This window comes from Coenobita brevimanus, chromosome 102 (genome assembly GCF_032717465.1).
Source record: "Coenobita brevimanus isolate Jiangsu-jjx chromosome 102, ASM3271746v2, whole genome shotgun sequence".
NCBI lineage: Eukaryota > Metazoa > Arthropoda > Malacostraca > Decapoda > Coenobitidae > Coenobita > Coenobita brevimanus.
Window position 1 is genome coordinate 35,641,787 of NC_137055.1, and position 23,068 is coordinate 35,664,854.

The 23,068-nt window shown below is 41.9% G+C and overlaps 1 protein-coding gene across 5 annotated transcripts in view; it reads left to right on the forward strand.

The window, feature by feature from the left end:
* Positions 1 to 23,068, forward strand: part of tmod (tropomodulin) — a 135,420-nt gene that overhangs the window by 86,150 nt on the left and 26,202 nt on the right. For 3 of the 5 annotated variants that reach the window (XR_013900072.1, XM_080284598.1, XM_080284600.1), the window contains exons 3-9: positions 10,475 to 10,600; positions 11,665 to 11,832; positions 12,717 to 12,849; positions 13,904 to 14,124; positions 14,440 to 14,594; positions 15,382 to 15,478; positions 16,111 to 16,258. Coding sequence is in view for 2 of the 5 variants with exons in the window: in XM_080284598.1 (XP_080140724.1) it covers positions 10,475 to 10,600; positions 11,665 to 11,832; positions 12,717 to 12,849; positions 13,904 to 14,124; positions 14,440 to 14,594; positions 15,382 to 15,478; positions 16,111 to 16,258 (1,048 nt within the window). In the remaining 3 variants the exon portion in view is untranslated. Of the gene's footprint in view, positions 1 to 10,474; positions 10,601 to 11,664; positions 11,833 to 12,716; positions 12,850 to 13,903; positions 14,125 to 14,439; positions 14,595 to 15,381; positions 15,479 to 16,110; positions 16,259 to 21,579; positions 21,733 to 22,127; positions 22,258 to 23,068 lie in introns of those variants that run through there. The other 2 variants (XR_013900071.1, XR_013900070.1) reach the window with 2 other exon arrangements.

The window sequence follows — 23,068 nt, forward strand, 5'->3', positions numbered from 1 at the left end:
TCCATCCTTCTTTCCCCTCCCCCCGTACCTCCCTCCCTCTCTCCCCTCCTCCTCCTCCCTCTCTCCCCCCTTTGTCACGCCTGGTCTTTGTCTTAAAATTCTCTCCTTGCTTTTAAGATCCCCTCCCAGTATTCCTGCCTCGCCAATCTCTCTCTCTCTCTCTCTCTCTCTCTCTCTCTCTCTCTCTCTCTTTTCCCCCTCACCCCTTCCCCCCCTCGCTCCAGATGGCTCTACCCTCTATTTCACAACTCTTTGTACACTCATTACTTTGTCCAACACACTTCCCTTCCTTCTTTTCTCCTTCCCAACTCCTTCCCTCACACCATCCATCCTTCTTCCTTCGTTTTTTACCTCCTTCTTTCCTTCCATTCATTCTTCCTTTCTTCCTTCACTTTCTTTCTCTTCCATTCTGCACATTCTTGTCTTGGTTTCCTTCCTTCACATTCTTCTTCATCTTCCTTCCTTCTTCCTTACTTCCCTAGTTCCTTCCTTGGCTTTCCTCCTTTTTTTTTTTGTCCTTCATCTCTGCCTTCATACTCATCTTCCCATTCTTTGCTTCCTTCTTTTCTTCCTTCCTTCCTTCCTCTTTCCTCCTTATCTTGTTTATATCTTCCTGCTGTCTTCCTTGACTTCTTTCCTCCCTACATCCTTCCGTGTCTCATTCATTGTCCATATTTTCTTTTCCTCTTCTCTCCCTTCCTCTTAACCTCATCCCACTCCACTTCCTCATCTTTCATCTTTCCACACATCCCTCCAATACTTATCACCCCTTCATCTCCTCCTCACTCCCATCTCCCCCTCCTTCCCATCATAGTTATCTTCCTCTTATCCCTCCTACATTTATTTAAATTTTGCCCTAAAAAATCTATCCCTTTTCTCAACTTTTTCTATTCTCTCTTTATATCCTTTCTGCATTAATCTTTTTTTTTTCTTGCTTTTTCCTGTCTTTCTTTTCTCTCTCTTTTTTTTTTTAATCCAAGCCTCCCTCTTCCCCCGTCTCTCCCTGTTCTCCACGCTCACTCTCCCTTTGTCCTCCCCTTCACCTCTTTCCTCCTCCTCCTCCTCCTCCTCCTCCTTCCATTGTCCTTGCTTTCACTTCCCCACCCTCTCCTTGCCCAACCCCGTCCTTTCGTACGAGTCGAGAGGGAAACAAGGACATAAACAAAAGAACTCCATTGTACACATAATTTATCAGTTTCTTTAATTATCCCAGGTATATTTATTTATTTATTTATTTATTTACTTATTTTATTCTATTGTTATATTTTTTGTGTCAAGATTTCACATAAGGAATTTTTAAAAGTCGCAGATTGAATCAAGTTATCTGGCGTTTTATTATTGTTATTATTATTATTATTATTATTATTATTATTATTATTATTATTAGGGGAAGAGAGATAGGTGACAGTGGCTGGAAAGAGGGGTAGGATTGGAGAAGAGAGAGAGAGAGAGAGAGAGAAGGGGGGAGAACAGGTGCATGAGGTGAAGGTCTGGATGTGAGAGTGGAGGTGAAGGGTGCACTAATTTGTACAAAGCAATTTATTCTGCTTATTAAACTGTGTGTGTGTGTGTGTGTGTGTGTGTGTGTGTGTGCAATTCTGGTCTCCGTACTACAGAAAGGACATTGAAAAATTAGAGAAAATTCAGCGAAGAATCACAAAAATGGTACCACGACTTAGAAACAAACCATATGAGGAACGCCTTGAAGAACTTAAATTATTTAGCCTAACGAAGCGCAGGTTAAGAGGGGACCTTATTGAAGTTTTCAAAATCATGAAGGGATATGACAACTTAGACATGAATAAATATTTTGATATAGACCGGTCGAGTCAAACCAGAAGTAATGGCTGCAAAATCATGGGAAAACGATTCCAATCCCACGAAGCAAAATACTTCTTCTTTAACAGAGTTGTAAATATCTGGAACAGATTACCCTCAGATACCGTGAACAGTATCTCAATTGAGACATTCAAAAACAAATTAGACAAGTATTTGCACGAAAATCCTCAGCTGACTCTTTTTCTGTCCGAATAACTTGCTTTTATAGCTACGGTACATGTAAGTTCATGCCCCCTTAGTCTACAAGACACCCCGTAAACAATGTACCCGTACATAGTGTTGCGTCACGATATTATACATTTTCAATTTATTCGGTGCAAACAAAGCAATACAAGCACAGATTAGGATCTGCACAGATAACCCTGAGTTAACGGTCACTACTCTTACTTTCGACCTGTGATGGGCTGTGGATCACTGAGGGTCCCTGTTAGTCAAGTGACCACCATCGGGATTTTTTAATGTACCAGGGGTCACTGCTTCAGGATGAAACTTGTGTACTGTCCCACATGGGAGAGTTCCTTGTCTCAGTGGAGTGAACGGAGCTATTGCCTGATTGACTGCTGCCTACCTAAAAAGCGCCAGGGAAGGTTGCCGCACCACCCCTAAACATCCACTCTGTGCATTGCACATCCACACTGTGCACTGTGCAGCCCCCTTTTATCTAAGACACCCGTCCTATATACTTTTCAGTCTCCCCAGCGCAAAGAAAGCAATATAAGCACAGATTAGGAGCTGCACAGATAACCCTGAGTTAACGGTCACTACTCTTACTTTCGACCTGTGATGGGCTGTGGATCACTGAGGGTCCCTGTTAGTCAAGTGACCACCATCGGGATTTTTTTAATGTACCAGGGGTCACTGCTTCAGGATGAAACTTGTGTACTTGTCCCACATGGGAGAGTTCCTTGTCTCAGTGGAGCAAACGGAGCTAGGGCCTGATTGACTGCTGCCTACCTTAAAAGCGCCAGGCAAGGCTGCTGCACCACCCCTAAACATCCACACTGTGCAGTGTGTAGCTTCCACGTTATGTCCACAGACTTCCCATTAACTCAATGTAACTGGTTTATAATGTCATGCCGTAACTATTATTTTATTTGTTTACTTTCTCTTTCAGGTTACTCTATCGGGTAGCTTATAGATAAAGTATTATAGAATGTGACTTTTCCTTTCCAGTGTTTCCTATAAAATTTCCATGTCAGTTTTTCCATGCTGCATGGTGGTTTTTCTCACTTTTTCCTGGAGGGTTTGGTGGTGGGGGGAGCCTTCTTGCTTTCCTATCCTTATCCTTCAACATGTAGAGTTAGATCTTGTAGTCATAGTTTTCTCTAACAAGCAGCCTCGAAAGGACCATAAGGTCTGTTGCTGTTTGCTTTCCTGTGTAATCCTGTGTAATCCTCCTCCTCCTCCTCCTCTTGCACTGCTGAAACAAGGACAAAACTAGCAGCTTCTCACTGTCTCCCCTCCCCTCCCCTCCCCTCCCCTCCCTTCTTGTTATAAACCCTGTGGACTCAGTGATGCTCCCTCCTATGACCTCCTGCCCTCCTTATTAAGCTGTCACATCCTCTCTCTCTCTCTCTCTCTCTCTCTCTCTCTCTCTCTCTCTCGTATTAATCAGTATATATCTGTCGGTTTCTCTATCTCATTCTCTGCCTCTATCTCTCTGTGTCTGTCTATCTACTTATCTACCCATCTATCAATCCAAATATATATCCTTATCATTTACTTCTCTTTATTCCACCAAGCCACATTAATAACCAACAGTGGACGTTCCTTAAGTGAATAGTAAAGCGAGAGAGAGAGAGAGAATCGGTATTAAAAGAAACATAATCATCATCATCATCATCATCATCATCATCATCATCATCATCATCATCATCATCTTTATCTTCATCGTCATCATCATCATCACCGTCATCATTTTTATCATCATCCATCATCATCATCATCATCATTGTTATCTTTTAGTCTACCGAAGAGAGAGAGAGAGAGAGAGAGAGAGAGAGAGAGAGAGAGAGAGAGAGAGAGAGAGAGAGAGAGCAGGTTACTGACCTTTCCCCGCAATTAATATTTCACATTGACTCACCTGTCCACCCTGCTACCTGCCCACACACACAAGGGTACACACACACACACACACACACACACACACACACACACACACACACACACACACACACACACACACACACACACACACACACACACTGTACCATACAAATAGTTCGGTTTTCGTTTCTTGCTTTTCGCTTTTTTTCCCGATTTCGTCAATATATTTTTCCCATCGCATTTTCTGTCAGTCTCTTGTTTGTCCAATTCTTTCATCTTTGTCTTTGTTTTGTTTTTATTTTTCTATATATCATTTTTTCTTATTTTCTCTCCTTTTATTTTTGTCTGTGTTTTTGTTTCGAATTCTGCATAGTTTCCTTCGACTCTTTTCTGTTTCTTCTTCTCTGTATTTCTGTGTATATGTATCTCTTCATCTTTGTCTTTCTTTGTTTCTCCTCTATATTTCTATGTATGTATATGTTTCTCTTCGTCTTTGTCTTTCTCTTCTCTCTAAATTTTCCTCCTTACTCTGACCTCCTTTGTTATCGGTCCATTTGTATCCATTTATGACTGTCAATCTGTCCTAATCGATCCATTTTCGTCCGTCACTCAATCCATCTGTGTCTATCATTTGTCTCATCTCCAACCACGCCCTGCTCTGTGTGTGTGTGTGTGTGTGTGTGTGTGTGTGTGTGTGTGTGTGTGTGTGTGTGAGAGAGAGAGAGAGGGAGGGGGGCGAGAGAAAACCACAGCTTGGGGGGATGATGTAAGGTAAAGGAGGAAGGGAAAAAAGCGACTAGCCACTAAAATTAATGGGTAGGTTAGACACACCTCCACCTTCCCCCCTCCCCCCTCCCTTCTCTCTCTCTCTCTCTCTCTCTCTCTCTCTCTCTCTCTTTCTCTCACTCTCCCACATCGTACTCCCTCTTCCTTCCTCTCCCTCCCTCTCTCTCTTCCACTTTCCCCTCCTGTCGTCCTCTTTGACATTCCTCCTCCCTCCTGTCTTCTTCATTCTCTCTTCCATATTCATCAACTCTTTCTTCTTGCATCTCACGCCTCCTTTCTTGCTGTCCACCTTTGTCTTCTTCCTCCTCTCCTCTTCTTCCCCTTCTCTTCTTCGTCCCCTTCATCACCTTTCTCCTCTTCTTTCCCTTTCATCTTCTTCACCTCCCCTCTTCTGTCTTGTCTCGTTCATCATATTATCTCCTTTCCTTCTTACTGTTTTCTCTTCCTTTCTCCTCTCATCCATTCATCCATTTTTCTCTGCTCACTCTCCTCACTTTCTTTCTGCTTACTTTATTCCCTCTCTTTTCCCTCCTCCTCTGCCTTTCACCCCCTCCTCTTCCTCCTCCTCCTTATTTTCATCTTTTCACCTGTATCAATTTCTCATTTACCATATTTTCCTCTCTCTCTCTCTTTCTCTCTCTCTCTCTCTCTCTCTCTCTATACGGCGTGGTGTTCTTTCTGACTTTTTCCTGCCGGCTTCGGCTGGAGGGTTTGGAGGGCGGGGGAGAGCCTTCTTCTTTGCTATCCTTATCTCATTCTAGTAGTTCAGTTAATCTTCTAGGAGCTACCTAGCATGGGCCAACCGGCCTACTGCAGTTATCCTCTCTTCTTATGTTCTTATGTTCTCTCTCTCTCTCTCTCTCTCTCTCTCTCTCTCTCTCTCTCTCTCTCTCTCTCTCTCTCTCTCTCACACACACACACACACACACACACACACACACACACACACACACACACACACACACACACACACACACACACACACACACACACACACACACACACACACAATAGTTCCTCCACTATAATAACAATGAAGAATTTCCGGATCAAGTTTGGCGATTACACCGACCCCTGAAGGGCGGGGGGGGGAGGGGAGAGAGAAAGAGAGAGAGAGTTGCACTCAGGCTGGATAAGAGATTAAAGCAGAGAGAGGGTGGGATGAAGGAAAGAAGATGGGGAGGCGAGGGAAGAAGGGAGAAACAGGCATGGAAGGAAGGAAGGAAAACTGGAGAAAATAGAGGGAGGGATGGAGAGAAGACGAGAGGAAGGGATGGAGGGAAGAGAGAGGGACGGGTGGAGGGAGGGGTGGAGGGAGGGAGGGAAGAGGGGATGGAGGAAAGCCACGAGTGACCTTGCCCTGGGCCCTGGCTTCCCTCTCACATCACACTTTCCCTCCCTCCCTCCCTCAGTCACCTCCCTCCCGCCTTCCTTCTTTCTCCCTCTCCTCTCTCTCTTTCTCCATTTCTTCCTTCTCCCCTTTTTACTACCTCCCCCTCTCCTCTTTTCTCCCTATCTTGATGCATGCGAAAAACTCACATTATTTTTTTATACCCTACAAGCTTACTCATTTACATACTAACATACCTACCTACCTACCTACCTGCTTGCTTGCTTCCATTCCTGCTTTCCTGCCTTCCAGCGTATTAGCTTGCCTGCCTTTCTCCAACTTATCCACCTACCTATTTACCAATCTGTATCTCCTAATGTTTGTGTATCCATCGATCTATCTGTTTATCTATCTGTGTCGATATATGTATGTATCTGTTTATTAGTTTATGTATTCGTCTATATCTGTGTGCCTTCCTGTCTATATTTGCCTATCTGCCCACATATTTCCATCCATCCATTCATCCATCCATCCATCCATTCATCCATCCATCCATCCATTCATCCATCCATCCATTCATCCATCCATCCATTCATCCATCCATCCATCCATCCATCCATTCATCCATCCATCCATCCATTCATCCATCCATCCATTCATCCATCTGTCCATCCATTCATCCATCCATCCATTCATCCATCCATCCATCCATCCATCCATTCATCCATCCATTCATCCATCCATCCATCCATCCATTCATCCATCCGTCCATCCATTCATCCATCCGTCCATCCATTCGTCCATCCATCCATCCATCCATCCATCCATCCATTCATCCATCCATCCATTCATCCATCCATCCATCCATCCATCCATCCATCCATTCATCCATCCGTCCATCCATTCATCTGTTCATCCATCCATCCATTCATCCATCCATCCATCCATCCATCCATCCACCTACATATCATTTCACTCTACCATCTACTTAGTGTTTTCATCACCTTCACCTTCTCCCTTTCTTCCCTCCACCACATCTTCCTCAGTTCTTCATTGTCTCCTTGTCCTTCTTCGCTCTCTCCTCCCTTGACCTCCTCCCTCCTCCCCTCTCTTCCTCCTCCTCCTCTCTTCACGCTTTCTTCCCTCTTAACGCCCTCCTCCCTTCACTCCTCCCTTCTCCTTTCCCCACCCCTTCTTTCAAAACGATGACGTCACAGTACTTTAGGTGGGTGGGGACGCTTACTATCCACTCAGACTTAAGGTGACTACACTGAGTGACAAGTTAAATGGTGTCTTTAATCCTGGAAACCATTTAATGCATGAGGTGAGAGAGAGAGAGAGAGAGAGAGAGAGAGAGAGAGAGAGAGAGGGAGGGAGTAAACAACCAAAGAAATAAAAACAAATAATAAAAACGAAGACAGAAATATTACCTGTGTTGTAATAGAAAATAAAAACTAATTAATTAACCAGGTTACAGGTGTAAATACAGGTAAGCAGGTAGACAGAGAAGCAATACAGTCGACTCTTAACGCTGTTTAGACTGGGAGCAACGACCTTAATGATACGTTGTTAAAGAAGAAGCTTGGTGGTTGGTGGGGCTGGCTGGACCGAGAGAGAGAGAGAGAGAGAGAGAGAGAGAGATGCTATGAACAGAAAAATAAACTTAGATGTACTGTAGGAGGCAAGCGCGCGCACACACACACACACACACACACACACACACACACACACACACACACACACACACACACACACACACACACACACACACACACACACACACACACACACACACACACACACACACACACACACACACACACACACAGATTTAGGTTATTTCATGCCCCAGATTATATCCTGTATAATTCCCATTGTCATAAATGTAGGGCTGATGTGATGTGCATTTGTGTGTGTGTGTGTGTGTGTGTGTGTCGCGGTCTAGGAAGAACACAGAACGCATAATTATAAAGGGCAGTGAACACAGTATCCTTACTTTTGAACAGTACTGTGTGGTGGTGTGGTATGAGAGTGAGATTGAACATATAATGGTTTGGGGAATGTGGTAGAAAGTGTGGTGGATGTGGTATGAGTGTGGTATGGTAAATAATGAAGTAAGGAACGAGTGTGGTAGGAAGTGTGGTGGCTGTGGTGGTAGTGTGGCATGACAGAATTCGTGATGATGTAAGGAGTGTGGTAGCAAGAGTTTGGTGGTTGTGGTAGGTGTGTGGTATGACAAAATGAGTGAAGTAAGATGTGGTAGAAAGTGTGTGGTGGGTGTGGTAGCAATGTGGTTGGACTGTGGGGAATGCGTTTATTGGCAAAGTAACGTGAGAAGGCTATTGTTACTCTCTCTCTCTCAAAAAAAAAAAAAGAAAAAAAAAAGGAAGGAATGAACAGCGGAAAAGAAGGATATAGGACCAGATAGAGATGGATGAGAGAGAGAGAGAGAGAGAGAGAGAGAGAGAGAGTCTAAGGTGATCTTGAGAGTTAAGATAAGGTGAAGAGATCCCATTGCCTTCCTCTTGACCCTGTAGGGGAAGGGAGAGATGGATAGGTGGATGGATGGATGGATGGATGGATGGATTAATAGATGAGTGGATGGATGGACGGATGGGGGAACAGCTGGATAGGTGGATGTGTGGGTGGATGGATAGATGTATGTGGATGTGGATAAAAAGTTGGTTAGATGGTGGATGGATGGATGTAAAGCTGAGTGGATGGTTATTACTGCAGATGAAATTAGGAGGATATTCGTGGCAAATTTGTTAGTATAATCACACACACACACACACACACACACACACACACACACACACACACACACACACACACACACACACACACACACACACACACACACACACACACACACACACACACACACACACACACACACACACACACACACACACACACACACACACACACACACACACACACACACACACACACACACACACACACACACACACACACACACACACACACACACACACACACACACACACACACACACACACACACACACACACACACACACACACACACACACACACACACACACACACACACACACACACACACACACACACACACACACACACACACACACACACACACACACACACACACACACACACACACACACACACACACACACACACACACACACACACACACACACACACACACACACACACACACACACACACACACACACACACACACACACACACACACACACACACACACACACACACACACACACACACACACACACACACACACACACACACACACACACACACACACACACACACACACACACACACACACACACACTTCCGTTTACAGCCACACGTGCACCTCGCTCCTCAGCTGGATATTTTTGAACACAAATATTAGTAAAACGGATTGCAACCCTGTGTGTGTGTGTGTGTGTGTGTGTGTGTGTGTGTGTGTGTGTGTGTGTGTGAATGAAATTAAATGCCCTGAGGTTATGAATGAGAGCAAGGGTGAGTGAGCATGAGAGTGAAAGGGTGAGTGGGGTTGAGAGTGAGAGTGGATGGGCGTGTTCCAGCTCTAAAGGGGTGGGGAAGGGTGTAACCGGAAGTGAGGTAGTGAATCGTAACGGGAGTACGGTGAGAGAGAGAGAGAGAGAGAGAGAGAGAGAAGTGAGGAGGGGCAGGGCTGGGAGTGGGAGATAGGGAAATGGATAGTAAGTAGTAAAGAAGGAAGGATGTGATAGTGAAGTGAAGGGTAGTGGGAGAGCAGGGGGTGAGGAGAGTGGGAGAGAGATATGTAAAGGAGATGACTGAGAGAGGGAAGGTAGGAGAGGGAGGGAGATGAGAGTGTGATAGTGAGGGGGGGAACAGAGGGTGATGTGAGGTGATAACTGGTACGGGAAAGTGTAAGAGGTGACATCATAGGAGATGGGAGGGGGTAACAGGTTCAAAAGAAGGGATAGAAGAAGGAGGGGTTGTCAGTGGTGGTGGAGGAGGGGTACCTGGTAGAGGGTATGGGGGATAGTGGAGGGGAGAGAATGAGGATGACACTGGTGGGAGGAATAGGAGATGACAGATGAATGGGAACCACTTTGCAATACCATCTATATAATTATTAATAGACACTAGTCACAGTTTTCACCAGTGGTTTTCACAGCAGCAGCCACAAACTTATTACTTTATCATATGGTATTTGTGTTAATGTTATAGTTTGTGCAGTATAATGTTCAGTGTCAGTATTTCTGTGATAGTTATAAGCCACATGCTTATGTACTTAATCTCATGGTTCATTTTACACTGACTTAGTATGCAAGAGTGAGTGTTTGGATGTTACATTTTGTTCTAAACTTGACAGATAATTGGCATAAATGTTGTAAATAATAGTGTTAGAGTCCTGTGGTAAACAGGAAGTCTCTTTGATAAACCAATTTACATTTGTTGCATCATTTTCTTTCTCCTCCCACAGGACATGGCCGCCACCAAACTGTTCGGGAAGGACCTGAGTCAGTATGAGGACCTGGATATTGATGACCTCCTGGAGCAGTTATCGCCAGAGGAGCTGGAGATGCTGGCTGGTGATGTGGACCCTGATGTGAGTACTGAATACCACTCACTCTTTCTTATACAACACTTAGTTACAGTACAGCTTGCCCTTCTCAGAGGTGTAGAGACCCAAATTTAAGCTACTGTATTTTGGAGCATTCTGGATAGGTGACTGTCCTTCACCCTTTATGACATTAATGAATTGCAGGAGTTGGTGGATTATTATTATCACTGGAAGGTACTACTGTACCATGGGAGTGATGAAGGTCCAGAACCTAATAGTTGGCCTTGCACTTCACTCCAGAGTGGGCAACTTAATCACTGTCAAAGTCCAGGCAGAGGCTACTACACATACATTTCTCTTCTGCACAACTACAGTCAGTTCCCAGGGATAGTCTGGACTTGGCAGCCATGTATGTCAACTGGCCTTAGAGAAGGAACACTGAATTCAGCCCCAGGGCCATAGGGAGGGATGACAACTTTAAAGGCAGACTGCAAAAAAAAAAAAAATGATAACAGAAATTAAATGATCTGGTCTACTTTTTATTGGAACATCACTGGTGCAAGAGCTCCATGGCACCTAGCATCACTGTTGCGATCAAAAGATAAAGAAAATCTTATTTGTACATGCATGGATAAGACCTTCAAAAATGTAAATGTAAAACATAAACATACCATCCACCTCAGGAGGTGGCCATTGCTTCAGCCCATTTGACTGTCTTACATCTACCCTTGCAGTAATACAGTATTATTGCATGTGACTTTTCAGAGGGATATTTTAACCTATAGTTTTGGATGGACTCTTTTTATAACCCATGATGTTGTAAAGAGTATTGGGCTTCTTTAGTTATGGTTGAATGTGTTCTGTTACGTGGCATGCGGGCAGAGAATATCTTTTTCTCACAGTTGATGAGAGGTAGGAATTAGTCTTCATGGTTACTAGTCAGTTGACACTCCAAGCAAGCTACACTTGGCCATCAACTGAGCTGAAAGGGGTCAGGAATCTCCATCATGTTAGAGTAAATAAGATTATAGAGATTCACTGTTCCCACTGAGTAAACACAACAGCTACAAGCATGAACAGGAAGCTGTACAGATAATTATATGTTGCAGGACTCACTGATCCCACCCAGTGAACGCAACAGCTACAAGTGTGAGAAGGAAGCAACAGGACCACTGGATCGAAAGAAGCTCATCGACCACATCAACGAACAGGCCATCAATGAACCGGACAAGCCTGACCTGGTTCCCTACGTCGCAGGAACCGTCCGAGGCAAGAAGGTGAGCCACTCCTGTACCCTTTATTCCAGTGACATATTTTTTGTATTATTCTTGCTACCTCCAGGTGATTTTATTCAACAACCGAATACAGTATATCATTTCTATTCAAGATGATACATAAGGCTGTATCCAAATAGTATATCTAAAGTTAAAAATGAATTGTTAAATGGTAGCAAGAATTAGTGTTAGCTTTTTAGGAAGATCCATCTATCTATCTGTTGCCAGATGCCATAATCCCTTAAGGGGTGGCCATTTGACTTTGAGTTATTGGTTTTATGGGGAGGGGCACTAACCCTCCACCAACCCACTTGTTGACACTTAGGGAACATGTATCGGTTGGTTATATGGTTACCACCCAGCGTTGTAAATGGTTACTTGGCTTACAGGAAACCATTTGGCTTGTCACTCAATGATGACAGGTAGAAATATGTGTGTGAATGGATCTTGATTTCACAGTGCTGTGAATTGATTAAATAGAAGAAATATACCTCCATACTGAAACTGTGTATATTGTGAGAACAGAACAGTGTTAGCCCAAGTAGGACCCTCTTCAAGTACCAGGCCAACTTGTATAATACTTTGTGTGAATGCAATAGCCTGTAAGATGAAACTGGAAATGTTGAAGGCCTGAATGATGAGAGAGCAAATTAAAGACACGTTTCATAAGTCTTTACTGATGCCTGTACTGTTGTGGTTTCATTCTGTTTCTAGATTGAGTCAGCTTGCAATAAATACCTGTAATGGGAAACTGATTTACAGTGGTGATTTGATTCATTTAACCTTTTGACTTAAGATGATGATGGTGATGATGATGTGTTTAAGCTTTTTGGCCTTGAGTTATGATGATGATGATAATGGTGATGATATCCTTGTGTCCTTTGCAGTGGGTGCCGCCTCCGCCACCCGAGCCTCAGGATGATGAGGATGCCCAGGCCCAGGAAGTGGAGGTGGACCTTGATGAGGAGTTTGCGTCAGTCCTTAACACCGCCACAGAAGATGAGATTGTTGACCTCGCAGGTACACTTGGAGACCGAAGTTTGTGCAGTGTTTCACCACTTGTACTTCTCACTTTACTCAGCTGGCCATTATTCATAGCTGAGAGAGGCTTGGTATATTTCTTTGTCTAATATTTCATCTCTTCTACTTTTCACTCTCCTCTTCTGGCTCATACTTCAAATATAAGGGAGGCTTGGTATTCTACCTAATATTTCACCTCTTCTGCTCCACACTTTGCTCTTCTGTCTAATATTTGTGAGCTAAGAGTGATTTGGTATGTTTGTCTAATATTTTACCACATATTTTTTACTCATATTTCTAAGCCTAAATGGCTCACTTGGTAAGCTGCTGTACTCACGCAGTTGCAAGCGCTGGTTCGTGGCAACCATTATCCACTCACTTGATGTAGTGCTGCCTACTTCTTCCTTAGCCTTTTATTCTTTTTCTGTGCCTGCCCTCCTCTCTTCCTATTTCTCACATCTTTCCTGTCACTACTTATTGCTTTTCTTTCCGTTACAGGTGGCTTTACATTGAGTTACAAGCCAAATGGTTTCCTGTAAGCCAAGAGACCATTTGCAGCGCTGGGTGGTGACCATATAACCAAACCATACGTGCTACCTACGTGTCAAGTGGGTTGGTGGAGGGTTAGTGCCCCTCCCTGTAAAACAAATAACTCAGAGTCAAATGGCCACCCCGTACGGGATTATGGCGTCTGGCAATAGATAGATAGATAGATAGATAGATTTCTTAGCTAAGTGAGGCTTTGTATGTTTCTCTGTCTAGTACTTTACCTCTTTCACTTTTGACTTTGCTCTGCTGGTTATTTTTCCTGGGCTAAAGGAGTCCTGATGCATTTCTCTACCAAATATATCACTTTTTCAGGAAGTTATTAGATGATGACGATTATGATGGTGATAGATGAAGTAGGTTCACTGAAGTTGGTGGCAAGTAGCAGTGTTATATCAGCTTTTTTTATTTTTTTTCCTGCATTGTGCCAACCAGTAATTTTCTTGCATCTGTTGTACTTGTTCTTTATAGGTTACCACAAAGTAACACTGGATTGTTATTTCCCCAGCCATCCTTGGGTTCCACTCCATGATGAACCAGGAACAGTACCATGCGTCTCTGCTCAACAAGGGTAAGCCTCTGGGTATGGGTTGGGGCGGCATCACCAAAGCCACCAAGTTCAAGCCACTCCCTGCAGAACCTCCCAATGACACCGATGTAGAAGAATCCATCAAGAAGCTCAAGGAAGACAATGCTGACTGCAAAGACCTCAACTTCAACAATATCAGGGTGAGGCATTTCATGTTTTAGGAAGTGGGCTGTGCAGGTACTCACCAATTAACATTAGGATACCAACAGTGCTGTCTTAAGATAATCAAATTGTCAGTAATGTACTTAAATACAGTTTTTGTTAGATGGATTATAAGCACAGTCATCACTGATTTATTGATTACAAAGCAACTTTGTAGTGAATCACGATTAACTCATGAGTGAAATGAAGTGTTTCTTCAAGTAAAGCAAATGCTTAGTTTGTTCAAAAGTTCTCCTGATAATACTGTAATAATAAAAAAATCCTGGTAATAATAAAATATGTTGTTTCTGCAGAACATTTCAGACGAGCAGTTCAAGCGATTGTTTGAGGCACTGGAGAACAACTCTAAGCTGGAGTGTCTGAGTATGTCCAACGTGGGGCTGTCAGACCGTCACCTGGATGCTCTCACCGTGGCACTCACCAACAACAACACACTCAGGACACTCAAGTAAGTGGAATAGTTCTTTCACCTTAACTTGGACCAGATTTTTGTTCTTTTGTTGCTTATTTCATGTAGCTGTGAGTAGAAAAAGACAGTACAATAGCTGTGAATCCTTTTCATAGCATAGTACTTTTTCATAACTAGCATCACAATCACACCATAGTGTTACTGTATCGTACAGCTCAGTACTGTATTGAAGATGGTGAAGTGACAATTTAAGCCAAGTGTGTGTGAAAAAGAATACTGTATAATTATTGTTGTGGCCCCAGGATTATTTGGAAGTGAACCCAGTGGAGTGCAGGCTGAAGTTTTGTCCCTCTCCTTTAGTCCACCACCCTCTATATGGGGGATTAGGAGGGAGCTGAGGGACATGTGTGTAACTAGACAGCTCCCAGGTTCATCTCTGATGTACTGTTTATTGAGGGCTTATTGTATTCATTTTGACTTTGAATAAATTCCCATTGAACTATGGCACCATCTTGAGACCAGAATGTCATAAATTATTGGAACTAGTGGATCAGCACAGTCTTCCATTCAGCATTCCAGTTGTAGTTGGTATGTTTTCTTACTGACAACTGGACCACTCTCACAGCTTGAATACTAAGTCATATTTGTGTGAAATTCAATAAACTTGAGTTTTGAGATAGAAATGAATCTGGGGTTACAAGTTAAATGAGCCCTACAGTCTGACTGCCCTTGGGCTTCAGCTGGGCAGAGAGAGATTATGGGCCTATGTCAGGTTAAAGTGAATGCATTATAGCACAGCATGAATCGGATGTTCTGGTGTCCACAGCCTGGAGACAAACAACATCAGTCCGAGTGGTATTGTGCGGGTCATGGAGTCACTGCTCAAGACACACTCCATTGAGGAGATTCGCTTGGCTAACCAGGTGAGTCACTGTACTCTGTTTGTTTTCACCTAATGGAACTGGGCTGCTCCAATAACTTGAATATCAACCTGTGGTTGCATGACATATGATGAGCCCAGTACTGAGGTAGAAATGGGTAGCTATCCTTAGTTACTAATCAAATCAACCATCCAGTCTGACTTAACTTGATCATAAACTAAGCTGAAAGGGGGTAGGGATCTTCAGCATGTGAAACAAACATGCTTTAGGCCAGTTTGCTCCTTTGTTGTGAATGGGATGCACAAGCATTCACACATCATTCAGGTTCCTGGAATCCAGATTCTTCTTGACAGACTTTGTTGCCTGCTTTTTTTTTTTTTTTTTTTTTCCACTCACCTACAAGACAGAAATTGGTTTAGGATGATAAATAATAGTAACAGTCACTCCCATACTGCCCCATTTAAAGTGTAGGGGCCCAAGACTTCTGTACAGTGCTATACTTATCCAGTACATTTAAGAACAGATGGCCAGCCTACATCCCCTGATGGTACTGTACAGTATTTCATTATTGAAAACATTTAGTCATGTCTTGGGGACTGGATCTATGCAAGAGTATTTTAGATGAGGTTTTTAAAATTAGAGAAGAGAAGGGTAAAGTGTGGTTGTTGTTACAGCGTGCGAGTGTCCTGGGCAACAAGATCGAGATGCAGCTGACGGACATCATTGAACAGAACCCCTCGGTGCTTCGTGTCGGCATCCACTTCGAGTTCAATGATGCCCGGAACCGCGTCTCGAAACACCTCCAGAAGAACCTTGACACTTGTGAGTATGGTGGGGCCTCGTACTCAGGTCTGCTCATGTGAGAGGGCAGTGTTTCTTTGCCCAAGGTGTAAGCCAGCAATATATAATTTTTTCTCATTCTCTAATTGTTGTTGCTGGCTTGTAGGAATTTTTGAGTACAGTATTTATATTTTGAACAGATAAGAATGTCTTTTTTGGTGTTCTTTAAAACAGTCAGGGATTTCATTATATGTATATTTATTATATTTTTCTTAAACAAAGCACTTTACAGCTCCTGGCCTTTTGGGCAATATTTTGTTACCATCCTGTGTCCAGAGAAGAATATTTTAGTGGGTGGTCATGTGGATATGGTAAGAGTGGGTTTGTCGGTGGTTATCTAATGGCTTTCTTCAAGATGCTGTTTTTGAATTTTTGAATAATTCATTGTAGGTTCCGCTGGTGTATTCCAAAGTAGCTGGTGTTGGTCAGGTGTTGTATACAATGATGATGACGATGATGGCAGTAATAATGGTGCTGGTGGTGGTCTCCATTGATACTTGTTTCTGTGGAGGGTGGATTTTCTCATCTCTAATTACAACAAAGAATTTTTTTAATATGTTCATTTATCCTAGCAAAATATGTTGATTGCTCGACCCCTGTAATCAGTTTGGTGTTGGTCCTCAGAAGGGTAATAATATTTGCAGAGACTTGTTTATGTTAATTGTGAGATGGACAGCTTAGTGAAGGCTTGTATTGGAAGAAGGAAATTAGTTACTCGAGGTTGTGCTCAGTTATTCTAGGATGGTGAGGCTGCATTGCTTTTCTTTCTTTATTTGCTTGTGCTTTATATGCTGTTAACACCATAGCTAGTAGTTTAGAGTTACCTTCCTTCCCTTGATGCTGAATGTCACCATTTTTTTCTTTTCTTTTTTTAATTCGAGGGTTAGTTAAGTTATTTGTAATAGATGTATGATTTAATGCTTTTCTTGGAAATAGGTTGCAGAGCATGCTATAATGTTACATTATTTAGATACCGCTAATTGACATCAGAAAATAAGCCAAACCTTAAAATTAAATTTATGATGCCCCGGGCTCCTATGCTCCTCATGGGGCAATGTAGGATTGGATGATGGATGGATGAAATACAGGAATAAAACCAAAAGGAGACACAGCCAAAGTTTAGCAATTTATTCCAAACACTTCCTTCCATGGGAAATAACCCAAAAAATGACTAATTAAAACATGGGATAGTCTTAAACTTGTGTTGTGCTGCCTTTTACTTTCATTCGTACTTAGTCCTTATGATTTATGCTTCATTAAAAGATAAACCTGGGACCAAGGTCTTCCTTTACTGGTCACAGGTTTGTTACCTGATGAAGTATAAGAATTGTTAGTTTTGTGCAGGAAAATCTTTCAGTGGGATATTCAGCTTGTATGGTATATAGTCATGAAGCATAGTTTCTTTTCACCCTCTACCCCCATCTCAGACAGAAAGAAAATCATAGCTAGAGCATAGCACTAAATTAAGACTTACTGGTGGTAGTTTAGAGCTGTTCTTAACTGCAAGGGTAACAGTGTCATTGTGAACTGCTCCAGGTGTAGTCTGTCAAAGCTTCAAATTACCACCTTAACACTGGATAAGAGGTCCTTGTTTGGTGTGAAATCCCACCTATGATTTTTCTCAAGTTTAGGATAATAAGGGGAGCTCCACAGAGTAATACCAGATGTGCTAATTTCAAAACTGAGAAAATAGAGGGTATAATAATGAATTTTTTTTTTTTTACTTGGAGCACCTTTGGAGTTTGTCCATGGAATGCCTCGTTATTTTTTATGATGATCCTCCATGAATGAATTCCAAAAGTGCCATGGATGAAGAAAACTTTAACATCCATTTTCTGAATTTATTTGGTGTTACTCCACGGGTAATGAACAGAGTTATGGGTGAGAAGAATATGTATGGAGAGATTGTGATATTCAGTGTCTAATGAAGGGGACTGTTGCAGGATTTTGTTTTACTAGGTTAGCCATTTTCCTTATTTGCATTGTAGCCACTTATGCTGTATAATAAACGACTTTGTAGTGGAGTGTTTTGAAAGGAATGTTGATTTTTAAAAAATATTATGTAAACTGTAGATAGAAATTCTGTAGTAGAAGTAGTTTGTGATTTATTGTTGCTTCTGCTTTGCCTTTCTCCATTGACATTACTGTTTATTTCTGGAACCTGGAATATTATAGCTGTATGATCATGATGGATTGAATAGTGAATGGAAAACCTGTAAGTTTTTACATTCATTCGTGAAACCCATGATGAGGGTAAAATGTATCAAGCCTCCTTACTTCATTACTTAATATGGTTTGCAGTGTGGCATGCAAGTTGAGAATATCTTATGCTCATAGATGTTCCATGATTAACTGTAAAAAAATTGGTTTTGTCATGTCCTTCATGACTTCTGTTTTAAAAATAGGATCATTAGTTTCATCACAAAGCTCTTTTTAAGCTAATCAAGGCATCTGTCAAATAATGGAGTATCATGCCATGCAGTATATAATTGTTTATAATATTTATTAATTTGTATGTATTTTCTAAACTGCAGTAAATCAAATGGAGCATCAGGTGTAAGCAGGTTATACTGTAATCATTGTATTGCGATGTATTTTAAGTTTTATTATAGTGAAGCAGATATTTTGTTGAATTAATTTTTTTAGAAGGTAGAACTTTAAAAAGACAAAATTTAGTTCAGTTTAGCTTTCTTAAATATTGTGTCATTTTGCATATATAAATGCAGTTAATGCTGAATTTCTTCAGTGCTGCTTGCCTGATTTTAGTTGGTTTTGTGTTTGTAAATCAAGGGAAGAGTAGTGAACTGTGCAGGATATAGTGCGATAATGCTTTTATTTCTTTGCTCTGCTTTATTATCTGATTATTTTTTGAAAATGTAACACTTGAGTTGCTTATTAATGGAACACAGAATGTCGTCTGCCATTAACAACATAAAATGACAAATTTTTAAAATGTGAATATAAACAAAAGATTTTTTTGTGGTTATGCCATGATATTTTGAATCAGAGTGATACATAATGCTTTGTAGTGTAGTGAGCTTCTTATTCTAAAAATCAAATAATGAGTTGTTTTATAAGAAGACTCTCTGTGGCAGCTGCAAACTGGAATGTGGGGTGTTGTGACAGGGCTGTGGGTAAGGCCATAGTGTCAGGAGCCCGTGCTTGTTGTGCTTCTCCTTTCTTTTCAGCGTGGAAGTTTGTAATATAACATAGGATAGACTACTCTCCTTACCCAGTCTTATGAAAGGTTGGTGGTCATTGTGGATGTAGGATGGCAAGTGTGTGCTGCCGGTCTTGGTGTGGGGTGTTTATGTTGGTGTGGGTCTTACTCTCGGCTCCTCCCCCACCTTCACTTTCTTTTCTTTTTTCTTTCTTTTTTGAACATTAACCCCACAGGTATTGGAGTGGAGAGGGTGCTACTGCATCCCTGCGCATTTACCACTATAATGAAGTTATAAAGATTGGATGCACGATTTTCCATCTCTCAGAACAACTTGTGTGATGCTGAGAAAAGAGTACCAAGTGACTGTGCTAATAATCACATCACTTTGGAATTTTTCTGTTGCTGCATGTAGTTGTTCTGAAAGTCCTTTATTGATAGAAAGAGATATTACCTTGGATGGCTCATGTCCAGTCAGAAGCTAAGGACAGCACTGCATATGTTGCACAAACTTTCATAATCCCATAACCAACTTTGATGACATAACAGTATCCCCTGGCACTTCCATTCAGAGTTGGTCAACATTCCCTGGCTCTAACTTTCAAATTACTGATGTTTTTGCCTTGACAAAGACCATGAAATATTAAAAGCTCTCTGCAGTGACTTAAAAATTCTAAAAGACCAAAGTGACAAATCACAGTGACATGATGACTGAAGAGAGGCTCAGAGGTCTAACAAAAAGGACTGACCCTGGTTTTTGACTGGTGTGTTTGCAGTGCAGTCAGGAGTCTCAGTCTCATTATCTAGATAATTAATGTTTTGCTGCTCACTGTAGTCATGGCATGCAAGTCTGAAGGTGCCATTATCGTGCCCTGGCAACCTGCCCTTCGGCAGTTTTTCCGATTTTGAGTATAATATGACATGCGTGTGATTCGTGTATAATATGTTCATGTATAATAATATTTGTGTATAATATGTTTGTGTATGATAATATTTGTGTGTAATATACTGTATTCTTACTTGATATTATGATCCATGTATAATACGATACTAAATCCTATGCACTGTTGACTAGTAGGTTGCCAGGGTATGATAATGACACCTTCAGACTCATGTGCCATAACTATAATAACATATGCTGAGTACATGTTGGTGTAGTATAGTCTCTCATGAGCCTGTAATTTTTAATTCATATTCTGCTCAGACGTATCCAGACTTATCTTAGAAGCTTAATTTGTGTTCAATTTTGCAACTGTCTTTACTTTTCAGGTTTATTTTAAATTTGCATTAAGTGGACAGAAATGAAATGGGTCAGTCTAAGTTTTATACATGATTTGTTGGCTGTCTTTGTTGTTTATTCATTATGGAATGGCAAACATTGATTCCTTTAATTCTTATAATCTCTTAAGGTTAAAGTTAGTTTTAGATAGGTTCATTTTTTACAGTAGTTGACCTTAAGGTTTTAATGGTAATAACGTCATACAGTCATCTCTTAGCAGAGCATGTGAGTCAACACACAGATATTTAAAGTAAAAATCTAAGTAGCTCAGTTTATAGGTTTTATATAATTCCCATTATTCTGGTCTGAGACTCCTAGCTGGACTTCTATACTGTATTGCATTTACCTGAATGACTTAAGATGACTTTTCCCTTGCAGTGATGCCATGTTTTAGCATTGTTGTCCCTCATGCACTGTGTGATGTTGTATGGTGGTGAGGTGTGTCTGTTTCTGCATCCACAGAATCTTGCTGATTTCTACACTCACACAGTCAAACAGCAAATATTTCAGAGACAGGATCGTGCAGTGGGACGCTCACTTGCCAACACTTGTATTCTTTGAAGTGTTATGTACATTGGCTGAATCTCTCTTATTCTGTTTGAAGAAAAGTTTTCTGTAAGTGTTGATATCACCAGTTGGCTTGTGATTGTCCCCTGGTATATTTCCTGTTATTTTTACCTGTGAGTCTACCAAACCAAGTGTTACTGTCTCCACAAAACAACACAGCATTGAACCCTCCCCTCCCTCCCTCCCACCCACCACCCATGCCCACCCACCCACCAGGAACTCCACACGTTAAAGAAACGCTGATGTCATGCAGACACACAGACAGGTAAACTGTCAATGTCTCTCCATCATTTACAGTCCGCATTGGCGGAAAGCCACGGAAACAGAATAGGGCCATGGCTTTTCTCAAAAAGGGCATCGCTATGGTTCGCAGAAGAGGATCTAAAGACAAATAAGAATCTATTCTACATCACTAGTGGACAAGAGTAGCATGTGGTGGTAGTATGGAAGGTACAGTCTGCACGAGGCTACTGCCAACAACTCAGGCTCAGCTTAGTATTATCACACTCATCATTATTATTTTCATTATTATTATTATTATTATTATTATGGATGATTATATACTAAAATTTGATTCTTTATTTTGTAGCTTTTAAATCACTTTGATGTGGCTTCTCTTTTGTTGAGCAGATGAGAGTATCTAACGTGCTGGAGGCGACTGACCGTTTGTCTCTGGTGGACCGTAGAATAGGTTCTTTGGTTACTAGTTAACTTGGTTAGAGCAAGTAGTTCTCTCAGACTGTCTTACCTCATCTTGACATCTCTTTATTTTTTCTGTCTTGCTTTCTTCTGTTTGTCTCTTATTATTTTTCTCTTTCTGTCTGATTTTCCCCGTGTGCTGGCAGTTCGGGTGGGTGTGAAAGTGCGCAGACTCTCACGTAAAGTGGCCTCAGAGGGCGCAAGCCTAAGCTTCGTCCTGCCTACTGGGGAAGAGCACTCCCCTTCAGCTTCCCCCCTGCCCCAGTCCCCCCTTCCCCCCCAGGACAGCCCCCTGCCCCCAGTAAATGGGGCAGCGGGGCCCCCGGGACCTGACTTTGACACCGAGCTGGTGTCAGGCGATGATTTTGATGATGAGGATGAGGAGGAGTGAAGGTACCGGCTAGGGTAGACCAGAGCCACCACAGCCACCAATCATGGTCAAACTCTCCCTCATTTGAGTACTTGAGCAGCCTATCACACATCACATCATACTACATGATATACTACACCATGTCATTATTGGTAAACATGTTACAGTATGTTATGTCTTTCCTCACACAACAATCACATCAGTGTATATTCCTTTCTGTACCACCCCAAATCACACTGTGCACTGAATTATTGTGTTGCAGCAGTATCTTGCCACAATACTGGATATATGAATGCAAGATTTGAGGTAGCAGTCTTTTGCCATACACATTTCATTGATGTACAGACTTGATTCTTCAGTTTTCTCGAGATGGAAGTTAGATTTTTTTTAAATACTACAGTCAGTCCACTTCCTGTCCAAAAGTGTGGAAGAACATCAATGGCAGGTACATGAGACAGACCACTTGGTACAGGCCTTGTACACTTAGGCCTGGATCTACAGACAAACTTACAATCAGCCGTGTCATAACTCAGATTTTGATTTGCAGAAAGAGCAAGAGATATGGGAAGGTATCTACCCTCTCTTTTCTTGCCCTTTGTGGGTGAAAAAAAATCGCACTTATGACTGGGAGTTGATTGTAAATTTCTGTGTGAATTTGGCCAATTTGATTGTAGAACCACACTCCTTACCTGAATATCCCTGTAGTATTGGAGTGCT